General features: G+C 42.0%; 1 protein-coding gene across 3 annotated transcripts; it reads left to right on the forward strand.

Moving 5' to 3' along the window:
- The first annotated feature begins 6,567 nt into the window (after positions 1-6,567).
- On the forward strand, positions 6,568-12,975 carry CBLN2 (cerebellin 2 precursor). 3 transcript variants are annotated; one of them, XM_038129725.1, is made up of 5 exons: positions 6,568-6,815; positions 7,087-7,173; positions 8,082-8,655; positions 10,911-11,030; positions 11,336-12,975. In XM_038129725.1, the coding sequence occupies exons 3-5, from the start codon at positions 8,287-8,289 to the stop codon at positions 11,531-11,533; spliced, it is 687 nt and encodes a 228-aa protein (XP_037985653.1). In that variant the 5' UTR covers positions 6,568-6,815; positions 7,087-7,173; positions 8,082-8,286; the 3' UTR covers positions 11,534-12,975. The 3 variants fall into 3 exon arrangements, with proteins under 3 accessions (XP_037985653.1, XP_037985655.1, XP_037985654.1); XM_038129727.1 differs by lacking the exon at positions 6,568-6,815 and adding an exon at positions 6,865-6,927; XM_038129726.1 differs by lacking the exon at positions 6,568-6,815 and adding an exon at positions 6,915-6,933.
- Positions 12,976-18,096: the final 5,121 nt, after the last annotated feature.

Here is an 18,096-nt window from a genome sequence, read left to right on the forward strand (position 1 = left end):
CATAGAAATTTAATTTTCAGTTCTTCCAATGAAGCTGTTAAAATGAAAACTGAAAACTATCCAGACAGTTCTCCTTCTCATACCTTCCCCACACCAGTGGGCCTGGCTCTCAAGACTTTTGACATGGAATATGTCACCTTTGCCTCAGTGCCTTCCCTTCTCTATTGCCTTAAGAATGTAAGACATCAACTGGATTCTGGCTTTGAGATTGTAAGGAGAGACAAATGCTGATGCTCCCAGATGCCCTTATCCAGCTCAAATGAGCTTTCCTTCACAGTGGACTGTGCAAATATTCAACAGATAATGTTTCACCTCCTTTCCTACCTGCTTTGGTGAGGACTGAAGAAGTGGCATGTCACAAGTGTTTTCAGGGACTCCCAATTTAGCAGTCACTGAGATGAATAGGATTGGTCATACCTCATAATGCAAATGCTTAAAGGTAGTGGAGAACTGCTATTGCATGCATGGCCCTGGTTTGTGAGGCTACTGCTGCAGTTATAGTAGCTAAAACCTTCTTTTGATAAAAGCCTTAGATTTTGGAAGAGAAGAACCTAATGCCACACTGATGCACAGTGACAGGATCTGCACTGGCTATAAGTTTCCTGGCGCTTTCAAAGGATACAAAGATTGCTATTCGGGACTGTTTCAGATGAGGCAAGAACAGAAGTCTCCACAGACCTGAGAAAGCTAAAGCAGTGTGAAATTTTGTCATAAGTGGTAGAGCTGAAACCTACAGCAGCAGAGAGCTGAGACTGAAGTGAGGTGTCTGGAACTCAGATAAGGGATGTGACCTGCTTAGATGGATGTAAATCTTCCTGCATCCTAGACAACATTTCAACAGCTATGGACTACTTTGGATTTTCTCTACACCCACCTTAGATGAAATACCATTTTTGTAGGTTGGGATCACATTGTAAGTGTTTTTTGGATGAGGAACTTCAGTCTTTCCTATTTCAAATAAAGGAAGTTCCGATTCACAGACAGATCCACAAAAAAAATATATGAGAAAAAATCTCAGCAGTATATTAGTCTAATTATTAGTTCAAATTAAGAGCTCTGATGAAGGAAAAGTGAAAAAAAATAATACAAATAAAAGCTGAGAGAAATACACAACAACCTGATTTGACAACAACCAGAAATCTTCTTCATTAATTTAAGTGAGGGAAACTACGACTCAAATCTTTTGGGTCTCTCAAATGTCATCAGAGTTCTCAGCAGCCATGTGCTGAGTTGGAATTAGCATATAAAAGTGACCAAATACATCTGTTCCAATTCTCTGAAGATGGAGTCTCTTGGTTGCAACACAAATATATTTATTTCAGAAGAAAAACTAATTTTAGAAGGACTGAACTTCAGCGGTTTTGCTTCCTACCAGGATGGGCACAGCTCTTTATAATGGCTAAGATTTCTTTAGCAAGTAGCTTTTTTTGTATTCCTACTTTGTGAGTGTAAAACTTGGTGCAATGTACAGAAGCCTGTTTGCAGAGCAGTTACTTTGTAAAAATAAAAGGATCCTTTAAAGCAGAATTAAAAATAAAAAACAACAAAAAATATATGAATGATAGAGTTATAGATTTCCTTCCATGTATGTCATTAATGAGACTGTCTTCTACAGTATTGCTTTCAAACCTGATTTGCATTCTGAAATGCTACTCAGAACTAACTAAATGAAATCATTAATAATGTGATTTTCCATCTATGCCATGTATTTTTATTTCTTTGGATTGTTTTCAGAAATGCCAAGGTCTTCTCTGCTAATACAGATTATCATGAATCATTAAAAACATGTGATTCATTATAACTTTGTTTTCCAATTAAAACTGGAAGGCCTTCTTTGAAATCTAGCTGAATGAACAAGTGAAGCAATGAACCAAGTAAAGCAGTTGAAGGCTGAGGCATTTCTTTGTTGTATTTCAAAGTCCTTTTTCAAGATTTTCTCTTCTGAAAATAAATAGTCTGCATGTCTTGAATTTCACATTTGTGTGGCATTGTATAGCAGTATCTCACCTGCAGCAAGAAATTTATATGAAAATATAGTTTAACACCACCAGTTCTTCCCAACTGTCACACATTATTAATATATCAAATTGGTATCAACCTAATATATACACCTATAGCATCTTTCATATATATATGTATGCATAAAATAAGTTAGGTCATATCTGTAAGATACTATAAGATAGATAGATAGATAGATAGATAGATAGATAGATAGATAGATAGATAGATATTATCTAACATATATTAACTTCTTTGAAGTTTGTATATATTGGCTATGAGCCCTAAGGGATCTCCTGTAATAAAACTTGAGATCATGCTATGTTTATGGCAATTTTTCATTATAAATTTCATGCAAAGTCTTCAGTCTCTGAACTCAGTTGAGAAGCTCAGAGAGGGGATATTGGATGGCCACATTTTTGCAAGTGAAAGAGAATAAATAAGGTCTTTACTTCTGTTAGCTAGGAGCTACATTTTTAAAATATGGGGAATTTATTTATAAGGTCAAGTTGTGAGTTTGTATGAGTGAAAAGTGCCCAAAACCTAGGCACATGAGCAATGTTCAGTGCTATATATAAAATAAAAAATAATTATTGGTGCTTGCCAAGCCCAGTGTCTGGCTGTTGTCGTAGTAAACATTACTCACAAACGCCTTTTCTTTTTTAGACAAAAACTTTGCAGTCTTTGGAAAGCACACTGGGTAGCTGTCATCATTTATCTACTTAAAAGCTCTGTGAAGAAGGAATCTAGAGAATAGCAGAGCTGCTCCACATCACTGTAAATTGTTTGTTCTTAGGATGCACCAGACCTTAAAAACTGGGCGTAAGTGTTGAACCTGCAGAACACATTGGCGGCTGATGCACGTTGTCTGGACAATTCTAATTGGTATAGATTTAGGAAAAAAAAAACTAAAACAAACAAACAAACAAAAAATTACAACCACCATTTGCACCATTTTTTGTTTAATGGTATGACATCTCCATCTCAAAATTTTCCCAAGTAAACCTGAATGACTCAAAATGTGTTGGTCAGAGAGGCTGATGACAGAGTCAGAACATGATGTTAGGGTTGTTCTGATATTTTTATATGAACCAAATGTTCTTGAGGAATTACACTCCTTTCAATGTGTAAAATCTTATGAAGATATTCCTGAAATTCTATCAGACATGATGTTCTTTATGAGAACGGGTAAATTCCCTTATCCATCCTCCATTTTCCTCACCTTCCAATGAAGGGAAAACCTTTGCACTTGAGAACTGTCACCTGATAAAAACTTATGGTGAATTTTCTTATGCAGGGAAGAAGCCTAACTGATTTGGTTGATGTGTGAAACACTAAGACTCAGGGACTAGAAAACAAGTTTAAGTACGTCTGTGAACGAATTATAATTTATTATGTAATTTTTCTCTATATTGCTTATACTTGAGAATGTTGTGCATGTTATCAACACAGAGTTATATATTCCTGGCCATAGCTGACAGCTATAAGGTAATAAGCCCTGGAGTCAGCATAGAATAGAGAATTAAACATGGATTTGAATTTACAAAACATTTTTTTAGTCATGCTGATTGCTGAATTTAGCACAAGAATTGCTCTCACAGAGGATGGGTATACCTCAGCTGCTCCACTGACAACTTGTGGTTAATACAGTGGTCATCACGGGGTAGGTACAGAAAACTGCACTTTCTCTACCATCAGATTATATTTCAAAGGCGTGGTTGCAAGAAAAAATGATCAGATTTTTAAAAAGCCATTTGTTACAATTTACAGTAAAATTGTTGTTTAAAGGCCAAGTAATCCATGAAGACACAGTTTAGCCATTTAAATGGTAACCTATTTGATAAATGAGGACCCAGAAATCATCACCATGGCTGATTATGGAAGTGGTTTTGTGTCCCTGCTACAAATTTGTTCTAATATTTTAGGTAAAGAAATTTTCACATTAAATCAACCTTTCTTCTTTCTCTGTTTATGTACATGTAACAATGACATAATATATGCAAATATCTATGAAATAATTTCAGAAAAAAGACATACAGACATTTTCTTTTGGAAAGGAGTTCCCTATTTTGTTTGACATTGTTGTAAATAATATATGGAAACACTTGGGAGCTACTGATCAAAATACTTTTCTGTTGATAACTTGATTTAGTAGATAAGACAAAAAGCTTTTCCCCTTGAAGCTGTTGGATTAAATGAGTTCAAGGTGAGGGCTAGCTTAGGAATGGTTCCAAAGAAATGAGCAGTTTTACTTCTTGTGTAACTTCCACACCATCAAGTTCAACACATCCCTGGTAGAAATGTTTGTATTCTTGGCAAAGTGATGAAAAATGACATGAGCTTGATTACACACTATTCTTTTCCAACTACAACCAACTTTTTGAACTCAAGAAAGAGAACTTTACTGATAACTTACCTGCTAATTTACTTTAGAAACTATACTTTCTGAAGTCACTTTATAACTGAGGTGCATTTTTTGACATTAATAATTTAATATTCTATATTTTCAGCCTCCCAACTAAAAAAAAAAAAAAAAAAGAAAGATGCTTAAGTAAATCCACCAGCTACATAGCTCCATAAAGGTTGCAGTTTTATTCCATGAAGGACAATATTTAATTAGAAGCAGAACTGTTTTCAAATAAACACTGTAAATGTCATATAATTGGATATTTTATTAGAAGTAAACGTTCTATTGTTTTTCCTCCTCCCTCTATTCATACTGCAATGATTTTTACTTACAGGTCTTTTATGAGTTACCTATCTAAGAAAAAGGGAGTTTCTATACATTTGGGATGCATCTCTTGTACTAAAAAGGGCAAGATTTAATATCTTTTTTTTTTTTTCCTGTGGGTGCACATTGGCTTTAATGGCTTTTCAGTTCCCTTTAATTCTTATGCGCATCTTTGAAAGTTGCAGACAGAACGGATAACATGCCATCATTCCCTCAGCACTGGGCCTTATGTTCTAAGTCATATAGAACAAGGTACAAATCCTTTGGCTCTGCTTTAATACCTCATTTATACAACACAGTCATAATCAATGAGTAGTTTGATCTAAAGAGAAATAATAGCAACTCCCTAGCGTACCAGACAGAGGTAAGATTGAGTGTCAATCTCTTCTAAAGGAATTTCTGTGGTCCTTTTCACTGTCTTGCAGAATAGGTGCTGCCTTACAGCCATAGACTTGGTCCTGCTCTGATTTCTGATAATTTTAATGCACTACACTTTTCAGCTTTCTGCTCTCATCGCTCCGTGCTTGAACTCAGGAAAAAGACCATTAAACATGAGTATTTCAGGCTTAGCATAAATTTCTCGTTTGAAATAAGGAGCTATAGGTTAGGAATTCCCTGCACACTGCTTAGCTGTAATTTCAGGGCATGATTAATTTCCCGGTGCAAATCACCAGGCAGACACCCTCAGGGGTTCCTTGCTTCTGCTTAAGCAGAAGATTGAAACAGAGGAGCACTCATTCATAGAAGAGATTGTAATTTTACTGTTGACATACACCTGCAAATTTTCTCTACATCAGGAGCTACCACTTAAATGTAAACACAGTTCCTTCCAGATGCTGAAGTCTAAGTTTCAGGATCTCTAGGAAAACGCCATATGCAATGAAAAACCCAGCTTACAATTGAGAGAAATGCATCAAAATGCAATGGTGTTTCTCAAAACTGCCATCGCCAGGGCTCTGCCTTACCCTCCCTCGCATTCCTGATAACCTCTCAGCAGCAGCCCCGCGAGCTGAGGAGCACGAAACATTCGCAGCCAGCAACATCTGATGATAACCTTGGCTGTGACAGACATCGTCGCTACCGCTCCGCAAGGCAGGGGCGACCTACAAGCCCAGCTCACCCAGGCAGCGAGAGGGGGCGACCGCTCAGCTCCTCAGCCGAGCGTTCTGCCCTTTGGGGATTTCCCTCCTCCCTCCCCTGCTGGGGTGCGACTCTCCTTGCCCCCTCTATCCCTCGTTCCCTCTGTCCCTCCCTGCTCCCTCTGTCCCGCCCTGTTCCCTCTGTCCCTCCCTGCCCCCTCTGTCCCTCCCTGCTCCCGCTGTCCCGCCCTGTTCCCTCTGTCCCTCCCTGCCCTCTGTCCCTCGCAGCCCCGTGGCTCCGCGGCTCGCCTCAAGCCGCCGCCAGGTGGCGCCTCGCGACCGCGCTTGGAGCGGAGCCGCGGGTGGAACCGGGAGCGGGAGAGGGAGAGCCTGGGCCGGGAGAGCGGCTGGGAGCTGGGCTGGGAGCGAGCCCTGGGACTGGAGCGGGCTTGGGAACGGGTTCGGTTCGGGATCGAGTCGGGAAGAAAGTCCCAGAGTCCTGAAAGTCCCAGAGTCCTGAAACGGCTCAGGGAGCGGGTCTGTGGACGGTTCAGGAGCGGGTCTGGGGGCGCGCCGGGAATCAGGATGACCCGGGGAAGAAATATAGCAATAAAAGGGGAGCCGCCGCCGAACTTTGGGCACCGAGGTGTGCGGGTACCAGCGTGGGAATGGGGCCTTGCGGTGTGCGGGGCGCAGCCTTAGGGCCCCAAGTGCCCCAAACAACATGTCCTTTTTAGTGATTGTGGTTGTCAGAATGAAAGTCTGTGAATTCCAAACAGCTCCCAGTGAGTGATGCCGCGTGGTCCGGCCGCAGCGGCAGCCGGTGAGCGCTAAGGCGTCGGTGGCATGTTGGAGCGGGGGCGTCTTAGCACGACGGGTTCAAGTAGAAATAATGGCGGGGAGGAGAGGGGCGAGGCGGCACGGCTCTTCCCTGCCTCCGGTGACACCGGGGAGGCCGTCCCAGTGGGAACATCGCGGCTTGTCGCTGCTGCTTGCCATGTGTCGGGGTGCGGCTCCAAGGCGCAGGGGTGCCTGGCCGGGGCAAGGACTGGGGTGCAGCATGGCCGGCGGTGCTGTGGCAGCACTTCGCTCTGGTCCCGGTGTCTGAATCCCTGACGGGTGCCTGTGCGCGTGTGTGTGTGTGTGCGTGTGTGCCCGAGAAGAGGGGAGGAGGGAGGAAGAGGGGTGGTGGTGGTAGCGGCTGGCGGGAGGGGGGATGATTATTGGCAATGGGCGGGAGAGAAAGAGGCGACTCCTGTTTCCTTTTCTTTCTGCCAGCGCAATCTCGGCTCATTTTCTCTAAGCTATACAAGTTCACGGACGAGCTATCTAGCCAACGCGTCTCTCCCGTCATGGACCTTCCAGGTAAAAAAGCCGTTCTCCTCCCCGCCGGCTGTTCTTTTCGCAAAATATCATTTTAAATGATAGCAAGAGTAAGGTGCGGGGTTAGGGCAATCGTAGAGATGCCTCTGGGGAAGTGTAGGGGCGACCTCCCAGGAGCGAGATCACCGGGTGTTCCAGTGAACGGGAATAACTGAGATGCAACTTCAGAGGGAGAAGCCGTGTGAGGCTTTGACTCCTGCGATATGTGTGCATGCCGGGGTGGTAACCGGGGGATAACCGAGCCAGCTGCCTCCTTGTCGCGAGTTTAGGGAGTCGCCGGGGTCGGCAGCAGTGGTGGTAGCCTGGCCTGGGGCACAGAAGGTTGCGAAGTACAAATCGGTACCCGAGCGCGGCAGCCCCCAGGCGGGAGAAGGGCGGCGGCGGCTTCCAGAGCCCGGCCGGGGCGGGAGCGCGGGGTTCGGGGCTCCCCGGCCGCCAGCGAACTCTACAGATAGCGGGGCAGCTCCATCGAGGGGAGACAGGGCGCGGTACTTGTAACAAGAATAAAATCTCCTTCCGTGGTGACTAGGGCGTTAGGAGACGGATATAAACCAGGCTCGCAGATGTAGTTAATAGTGGGTCTGTGGGGAGAAGTGGAGCCGGGTGTTGGAGACTCCATTGGTTGTGGGGCTGGAAAGAGGCTGCCCGAGGCACCCGCAGGATGCTCCGCCGGGGGGTTGGGGATGAAGCGCTGCCCCCTCCTCCCCCCTCGGAGTACGTCAGGCTGCTGGGGAACCGGAGAAAGAGGGAACACCGGGCAGCCAGGTGTCTCCCAGACCTGTTGTACTCGCTGGGGCGCCGGGGGCGGGGAGGGGCAGCCCTCCGGGCGGCGCGGTGCCGGCTCCCGCCTGCCCGCTGCTGTGCTTCACCGCCGCCTTTCCCCTTGGCAGGCTGCTGCGTGCCGCCCGCCCTCTGAGAAGGTTCCCTCGCCCCGCGCAGAGGAGGAGGCGGAGGAGGAGAAGAAGGGGAGGAAGGCGCGGCCGCAGCCGCCGCTGCCCAGCCGCCGTCCCGCAGAGCGCTGGCCGCAGGGCGCCTGGGCGGCAGCAGGCGCGCAGCCCCCTCCGCCTCCCCGCGGCGGCGGCGCGGGGCGCCCGCATGTCGGCGGCCATCCGGAGCGGCGGCGGCGGCGGTCCGGCGCCGGGCATGGGGCGGCGGCGGCGGGGGGCGCTGCCGGAGCCGGCGGGCGGCTGCTCCTGCTGCCTGGCGGCGGCGCTGCCGCTGCTGCTGCTGCTGCTGCCCGCCGGGTGCCCGGTGCGGGCGCAGAACGACACGGAGCCCATCGTCCTGGAGGGGAAGTGCCTGGTGGTCTGCGACTCCAGCCCCTCGGCCGACGGCGCCATCACCTCCTCCCTGGGGATCTCGGTGCGCTCGGGCAGCGCCAAGGTGGCCTTCTCGGCCACCCGCAGCACCAACCACGAGCCCTCCGAGATGAGCAACCGCACCATGACCATCTACTTCGACCAGGTCAGGCGCCGCCTGCTTCGCCTTCGCTACCGCTTGTCTCCGCGCCCTGCGCGGACATCCCCCGCCCCTGCCTCCCCCTGGCTGTACGCGTATTGTCCTCCTGCTTCCCGTTCCATCTTTTAATCCCGACCTACCCGCTCAATAGCAACTTCACGTCTCAACGGCCCAGAAAGACTTTGGAAAGTTCTTTTAGGTAGCTGCGGGGCTTTGCTAGGGTGGTACCGGGGGTGAACACGCTGGCTTCTTGTCCGGTCACAATCGCTAGTACGGAAAGAGCTGTAACGTGAAAGTCTGTGCCTCGGACGCGTGCGGGGGCGCCTTGCAGCCAAGGATTGCCTCGGCCAGCCAGGAACGACCCGGGGGAAGGGTGGCCATCCCTCCTTCGGTGCAAACTCAAAGAGGTACCGATGAGGAGTCACCGATCTACCTGTTCGGAACGCATTTGGCAATGTCACAGCATCTCTCACAGGGAGGGAGGGATGAGGAAGAAGAGGGTGTTTCCCGCGTTATCAGACGAGTCAAACGGTGTCCCCGGCGGGCTATATCGGAATGGTTTTATCCCGCACGGCACACGCCGGGCAGAGCAGCGAACAGCCTTCTCTGCTTGTCCTGCCCCTTCCCCTGCCTCGTCGCACCGCTCCCCTCCCGGAGACCAAACCCCGTCCATTCACTTTATTTTTGCGGTGAAATTTCCTTTTTTCCTACCGCTTCTGACTTCTGAACTAGTATTGCAGAGTCAGCCAAAATTAGCATACTGCTTTCTCTGTGCTTGTTTGTTTGTTGTTTTTTAGGTTATTTGTTTGGTTTTTTACCAGTCTGGTTGTCATTTATCTGTCTACCTGTCCTTCCTAATGAGTTTGCACAGCCATTCGTCGCACTCAAGAGCTCATAAAATTAGATCAGTAGGAAAAAAAACCCCAAAACAACAAAAATTCAACCCCCAACTTGCTAAATATATAGTATATTTTAGTTGCTTTACCCGGCAATGTGCAGTCCCTAGGAGTTTGAAGGCGTTTTCTCGGTGCTCCCGCAATAAGGTTTTTTTTAGGGAAACTGTAGACTTTCGCTGTTTGAGAGGAAAAGCTTGGGATTTGGGGGGTGGGGGGCGATGGTGTGGTGGGGGTTTTTTTTGTGGCTTTTTTTTTGTTGTTTTTGTTATTGTTTTTGTTTTTTCTCCTGCTTCCTATTTTTTTCACTAAAGCACAGTTTTAGCCTGCAAGCTGAGCGTGACGGGCGTGCCCCGGGGGTGGGCACGGCTCGGGCGCACACCCGCTCGCCGGACGGTATCGCCACCGAGCCTCAGGTTCTTCTCTGCCCGCCGCCCGTGCCTTTGGAGCCAAACTGCTCCCCGCGACAGGAGCCTGGACAAGGCTCCAGAGGATGAACCGAGGCCAGGTTCCTGTCAGATCGGCAGGGTGCGGCCGCCGCTTCCGAATGCGACTTTGTGCATCTGCCGGAGTGCTCAACTCTTCCTCTTTTTTTCTTTTTCTTTTTTAATTTTTGTTTGGGTTTTGGGGGGGTTTTGTTTGTTTGTTTTTGTTTTGTTTTTGCTATTGTTTTTTTGGGGTTTTTTTTCGGTTTTTTTTTTTTGTTTCAAAAAAACATTGAAATATATGAAAAATTAAGATTATTGCCGGGAAGAAGGAGCAGGCCCACCCCAGCCTCCTGAGGAGCATGTGGGCCAAGTGGCACAGCCCTCCAGAGGGACAGAGAGACATGAACTGGCAGATGTTGCTGTTGCTGAGCATCCTCTTTCTGCCTTTGCCCCTCTCTGTAGTGCAGTTTTAATTCTATACCCTATTAAACTCGAGGCCAGCTCTGATTTCAGTAGTTCTGTCTAAAAAAATACATTTCCATTATGAACTAATGACTTTTGGTATTTTTTCCTACCTTTTTTCCCCTCCCTTCTTCCCTCCATTTCACACTCCTCCCCCTCCTCCTTCTGCCACCTTTGCTTTATTGACAGCTCAGTGTGGACACTTGCACTTCATCTAACAGGCTTTGGAGATCATTTTTGTGCAACTAAATTGCTTTATTAACTCTGATGCCTGTTAAATGCCTCTGTAACTTGACTCCATTCCCCTGCCATGCACTTTTAATTGTGCTGCAAATGCCATTTTGACTATGCTTTATGTTGGTCATTGAGCTCATGTCAGATTTTTGCTGGTGCTTCTCTAAGGTGGAGTCTGATTTCTCTGATTTCTCTCTTTCTCTCTCTCCTTTTCTTTGTTCTGTTTTATTTGTTTACATTCCAGGTATTAGTTAATATTGGCAACCATTTTGATCTTACTTCCAGTATATTTGTAGCACCAAGAAAAGGGATATATAGTTTCAGTTTCCACGTGGTCAAGGTCTATAACAGACAAACCATCCAGGTGGGTTCTAATCAAAAGAAGATGCTGTCCTTCCTTTTATTTTCTTTTCTTTATTTTTTTTTTCTTCAAATACTCGTTTCTAGACTCATATTTTAAAAACATCCCAAAAGTTGAAGAAAAAGATTGCGGGTTATTTTTAAAGGGGTCTGCATACATGACAGAAATCATGCATTGCCTATTTCCTTAGCTTAATTCAACCTATATTGTGACCTGTACAAAAGTTTAGTGATGTGCTCAGGGCAAAAAAGAAAAAAATCATTGACAGTATTGAGAAAACTCAGATTCTGTCTCTTTGCACTTTTTAGGTAAGTTTAATGCAAAACGGCTACCCAGTGATTTCAGCTTTTGCAGGGGATCAGGACGTCACCAGAGAAGCAGCCAGCAATGGGGTCTTGCTCCTCATGGAAAGAGAAGACAAAGTGCATCTCAAACTGGAAAGGGGTAACCTCATGGGAGGGTGGAAATATTCAACCTTTTCCGGCTTCTTAGTCTTTCCACTATAAAAGAAGGCCAAATAGGAGACAGATCCATGAGCCGGAGCAAGGATTCAATTGTTAATGACACCCTGAACTTGGCAGCACATGACAATATTTTCAGTCACCCCGTCAGACTGTCACAGTAGAAGAATGATAACCTTCTAAGCTCCAACATTTGCTTTGAATATTGACAATTCCTCGGAACCTGCGCCTCTAATTAGTTTTAGACGACAGTGATCTTTAGGAGAAATGAAATTATCGACCTGAGCAATTTGTACCTGTGATTGTAAAGTCAATTTTGGATTTTATTGTTGGGATCATTGACTTTCTTATTCTTTTTATTTTTTCCTCTCTTTCATTTTTTTCTCTTTTACTTTATCTTGTTGTTGTACCAATGAAACAAATAACTCGGACCACAGAATCGCTTTGTCAAAGGCTCACTCCAGAGCCAGAAGAATGGAGTGTTCAGACCAATGAGGTGTTCTTCCATACTTTATTTCTTTGTGTTGTATAGCCGTAAGGAAAAAAAAACAAAAAAAAAAAAAAGAAAAGAAAAAAAAGGAAAAAAAAAAAGAATGGCTTCAGTCTCAGTCCTGTATTTTTCTGGGGGAGGGGGATTCTGGACATTACTGTGTCAAGAAGTGCTTTATCCAGTGAAGCAAAATTTGCACGATTGGAACCTTATTTGTGTTGTTCGTGTTTTTCATCAACTTTTAATTTTTCCTGATTTTTGTTTGTGTGTGCTAAAAATGTAAGCTAGATTGATCAATAAGACAAAACAAAGCACATATATACCCTGTAGCTCTAAGTAAAGCTAACCAGTGAACAATTTCTGTCTGCACTTTCCAGCTGATCTTTATAGACCTATTTAGAGAGAGAGAGAAAGAGAGAAAGAGCGAGAGAGCTACATGATCCTTCAATTACAATCTGGAAACTGATAAAGGAACTGACATTTCTGAATTGTCCTGACATTTCTAGAAGCAACAGTGGAGGCTTTGAATATCTTCTCTGGCCATACCCTAAAATATATACTTTCTTTGCATTACCATATTTTGGGTGTTTTTATCTGATATTTGTTTGATATATTTGTCCACTAATGCTTGAGTACACATTGGGGGAGCACAGAGAGATGGCAGAGCAAATTTTTCCTCTTCCAAATTAAGTAAAACCATCTCTACTTGAGCTGTCCGTGGCAAGTATTGGAGGAGTAGACACAAGCATCCTTGACAACCTTAGGGTGAGCGGCCTCAGAGGATCAACAAATGCTCCAGAAGTTGGCAGAGGTGCCATGCATACATTTGCTGCGTCTGCTCTTCCCAACACAAATGGCCTCAAAGTTCTAGGGGTGGACTGACATCAATATCGAACTCTGAGAAAATTATATACCAAATCAACAAGAGGTAAAATATCAGGCCAATGTCAATTGTATCCCTTTGCCTCATTCTCAATAAACATATCCTTTTTCTTCAGTTTTTTAAGTTTATTTTTTTGGTTTGGCGGGGTTTTTTTGGGTTTTTTGTAAGTGGTTTACTAATATGCTGAGAAAAATTTTGTTTGAGGAGATCTGGAAGGAATGTTTATTTTATAGAATTTTTATCAACATTTATTTAATTTTAAATGTTTCATTTTACTATGAATCCCCTAAGGGTGGATGTGCATAAGAATTTATTTTTGTCAAATTTACTCCTCTGCGACAAGCAAATATAATGGAAAGGCATTTTCAGGAAAGCAGTAGTAACAACATTGTATTTAAAAATTATGGTGGACATGTCATTTTCATTGTAAATTTATCATTCAAGGGACAAAATTAAAGTCATATATTCTTAAAAAACCCTTATCTGTGTTGCTTATATATCTCAGATGACTAAAATATAAGCCAATTTAATATTTAATTTTTTTTTGGTGCATTTTCACCATTGATGTGGTTTGTTTGCTTTGCCATTTCACTTTGCCAGTTACTTAATGAATTGGTTTCAGGTTGTTGTATTTTTTTAATGGGTTGCATTTTATAGTTCTTCGTGCTTTGGCATGACTGCAATGTTTCTAGTTGCAAAATATCACAGGGCTAAGTTTAAGTACATGAAATAAAACCTGAGTCAGCAGCAACATTTTTCTATTAAAATACAATAAATACAGTTGTCTTAATGGTAGACATTGTAAAACTACTTCTTGTGTTTATAACTCGATCGTGTCCCTCAAGGAAACAGAAACTGAGGTGGGTTCAAGCTCCCACGTTTTTAGTTTCTACTTTTCTTTATATATTTTTAATTGAAAATAAAAATACTCAGTCAAAATAATTTAAAATAAGAATTACTCAGTTCTGTTTTAAAATTCTGCCTACCATAATCACATTCAGTTTTCCCATTTATTTCAGTTCATTTGGCTTGAATAAGGCAATGACATCTTAGTTCTGGCTCTCTCCTAAGCTGAATGAGGCCAATGGCAATGTTTTCCTTGGAACTATCCTTGGAAGTTTCTTAGGCTGTTGAAGCTGAATATCTCACTTCATGTATTCAAGCTCTGTAATCTTGATCATGGTTTTTTTTAATAAATATGTTGATATGATAGCTTATCTTCTGAATTTAAAGAAGGTATCTCATACACTGCCACTTTCCCTCTGCTACCTTTGTGTCCTTCATGCTAAGCTATAAAGTTAGGACTCTTATATAAACAGCTACAATAAATGGAAAATATGGCGTAAATTCTTATTGTACAATAATTGCAATCACGATTTTTTTTTCTTTTATGTTCTTTGCAATATTTATTACCTTTTCCCTTTTAATTTTGCATCTGGGTTTGAGAACGTGCAATCTACTTGCTATTGGAAATGGTAGAAATTTTGATGTATACATAAGGTGTGGATATCATGATATATGTTGGAGGGAAAAAATGTACAACTAGAGCATTGGAGATTGCAGGAACTATGAAATGAGAATGATTAAAGGAGCCTCCCAGTACATAAAGAGTAGGCTTGTAGAAAATAATTTATATAAATAAATAGTTTGGGTAACATTCAGAGTTGATTTAAATTTAATGTTGAGGCGCACTGCGAGAGTTAGAAGTGTAAAACACACGGTAGTGAAGTAGGCCAGTGGCACCATAACAACTGGCTCCTGTGGGAACAATAGCACAAGACCCCTTCCAACAGCTTTCAGGCTTTCTCATAAGCTGCTGTGCAGCAGTTGTAACATATTCCTATGAAACTACTGTCTGTTTGACTGCTTCCCTTCCAGGGAACAATCTGTACCCGGATGTTGTTGGTGTTCACTGTTTTAGTATTTCTTCAGCCTACTTACGGCAGGGTGGAAGCCAGGAGCTGTATCAGGAATGATAAATTCTCATCATATATTACGCTGCCTTCCTCTGAGTTTTATATCCATAGTTTGAACACAGTCTTGCCAGAGAGCCTGTGTGCTCTCACCTCCCCCTGAGACAGTGGGTGTGATGGATGTGTGGTGTATCTCATTACTGGTCAGCATCTTGCAAGCTGGATCTGTGGGAGGAGGAGAGAGACAGGACATGAAACTAAGGAGTTGTTTAGAAGTTACATTGTGTTTGTCAGCTGTGACTTTTTTAACTTTTTAAGAGAACATTTTGTTTTTATTGACCAAATTTGTTTATTGGACAATCTGGCAGAGTAGAAGATAGGCTAAAAGGGCTTGTTTACTGGTGGATTTATTCAGAAATAGCTGAAAGTGGTTTCATGTCCTTCTAATGTGACATTGGCTTCTGGAATAGGCAGAGTCACAGGTAGCATTGTTTAAAAGTAGCTCTTATGATTAATAGTCTGCTTTGATCCAGGATAACTTTCTAGTGTTAATGAACACTCAAAAAACATTGTCATTAATGTACTTCATTTTCATGTGTAATGACTTGTCATTAAGCAGTTATATGTAACTAAAGAAATGCAATCAATTCCCCTCTTTAAAAATATTGCTGAAAGGCCAAGGAATGTCTTTGAATCATTGCATAATTTCTAGATTTGGAACCACTTACTGCCTTTAACAATTGTTCCAGGATCATTTATCATGAGGAGTCATGCCCAATTTTTAATCACAGTAGTAAACAATGATACATTGTAAAATACGCATTTTCTTAGTAGAGTGACTTCTTTTTTTGGACATGATTTTACCTGTCAGAATGCTTAAAACAGAACTTTATGATTCCTGGCCACCTGTTAATTGAGTCACATTGGGAGCTTATAAACTCCTGAGAATCTTTGATATCCATCGTGAGTGTAGATGGACACAGACTAGGTGGCTGGCTAGCAGTTACATCAGCTGTTTATATAATCAAGTATCAGTAAAATTCAAGTGTTCCATAGTGAGATAAATATGTTGTCATTTCAGCTAAGAGGCTGATCTTGCTTGTCTCACTCTTATGAATGGAATTTACTTGAGTGCCTCTTAACATTAAATTTGCACCAACTCTGAATGTTACCTAATCAATTTATTTACATAAATTACTTTGTATAAGCCTACTTTTAATGTGCTGGGAATCTCTTTTAATTGTTCTCAAATCATAGTCCCTGTTGTAATCTACAGAAGTTCTGTTCCCCCTCTAACAAAAATATATATCAGGATATCTGATATTCTTATAAGTATACCAAAATGTCTACTGTTTCCTATAACAAGTGAGTGGAGCTTATGAAAAAAATCAGTACCATTAAGCTTGAATTGTATGGTTTGGATTTGGTCATGCTCTACCATTAAGTTTATTTAAAAACCAATGACAGTAATCAGTGCAAACTCTTAGTTAACACAACTATTCTTGGATGTTGAGGTATTTCAACACTAATCTGATAATATAAAGAAATATACAAATATATTTTGGATGCATGTTTTAAATTGATCCCCAAACTAGTCATGTTTATGGTCTTATCTAAAATAATCATGATATATTTTTTCTTATTTCTTATTGGCAATAAAATCTAAAGACCTCTAATTGTACTTAATGTTCTTTGAGTGAACATTTCATTTTCGTAATGAAAATACACTTCACATACCAAGTTTATCTAAAATCTCCTGTTTCTTAGCTCATATAGCTTAACCTATTTAGTGAATCATCTCTGCTATTCGTCAGCAAAATAAAGTTGCCTAACTTGCTGGTTCCCTGCAGATCACATACAACAGATGGTATAAATAATGACATTGCAAGACATGGAGAAGCAAATGATGACTATAAATTCTGCACCAAAAAAAAAAAAAAAAGTCTGCATCAACAGAAATTCAGGTCTTATTGACAAATGCTCCCAAACTCATAAAATATAAAAGTTAAGTTTTTAAACTAATCTTTCTGACTGATAGTACTTCCATTGTAATAATGGAGTGTCATTTTTGCTATGGGAATAAAAAAAAATTATGTTTTTTTGTGAGATCAGCTGTATTAAAAGACCCTTGCTCAGCATATTGATATATTCAGTGCTATGAATTCAATCAAAACTTGTTCATCAATTACTAATTAGTAGTTATCATGAGATATTGTCATTTCTGATGATATAGTTAAATTAATTAAAACTAATTATTTGAATGCTTTTAGTTTTCAGTGTGTGAATATACACAAAAGTGCACACACAGATTTGTACATGTACTTATACTCATGCATGTAAAATACATTTTTAGCTAGGAATGGATCGAGAGCTGGTTTTTTTTTTATATACAGTTTGACATTCCTTTCTCTGAAACATTGCCTCAACAAATTGATTTTTATTTTATTTGTTGTCATTCTATACCTAAAGCCGTTTATCTTTGCTTACATATAAGACTATCCAGAGTAACAGCAAATAGCAGTTTATATTTCAGTGTCTGAGGGCTGCCACAGTTTAGGCAATATTAGGGCAAAGTGAAGCATACACTTATTAATAAAAGACTTAAATACCTCAAGTTCTGTAGAAAGATGAGTAAAACTTTAGTGCTGTGTGGGAATTGCTTCAAAAAGACATACAGGGAGACCACAGCTGGATGTTCAGTTTGTCCTTCTATTGACAACAGATGGGAAACTTTTGGTACTCTTTAAAACTGAAAGCAAACATGCCCTTATACTTAGTTTAGCAACAGTAATCCTTATATGCTGACTTAATTTTGACTTTGTTAATTTACATCTAGAGAGATGCATTACGTTGTCACATATCAGAACTAGGAGTACAGAGACGACCGTGGATAAAGGATAAAGGGTTCTCCAACTTTTTTCACTAGAAGAAATAACTTAGCACAGAACATATGTTGCTCCTAAAGACTTTTGTGACAATGAAAATATGAAAGGAATTATTTGAAAAATAATCTCTCAAATTCTTATTTATTGTTACCGACAGCAGAGTTTTCTCAGCCCTGTTTGTAATAGTATGACTGGGACTATTTCACAATGGAGTTTAAATGCATATAGCTAGACCTTCTAACAGCTGGCTTCTTCCCTATCTGAAATTTTCAGTAGAGCTATGCGTTCTCATAAGAACTTACAATCTCCCTAGATGAAACTGTCCTTTAACCCTGACTGTCAAGTAAATCCAGTTTTACATAATTATTTCACCTGGGTAAGGAAGGCATCCATTATTCTGCTTCTTTGCAATGGCTCTATTGTTTTCTTATACGACA

This window comes from Motacilla alba, chromosome 2 (assembly GCF_015832195.1).
Source record: "Motacilla alba alba isolate MOTALB_02 chromosome 2, Motacilla_alba_V1.0_pri, whole genome shotgun sequence".
NCBI lineage: Eukaryota > Metazoa > Chordata > Aves > Passeriformes > Motacillidae > Motacilla > Motacilla alba.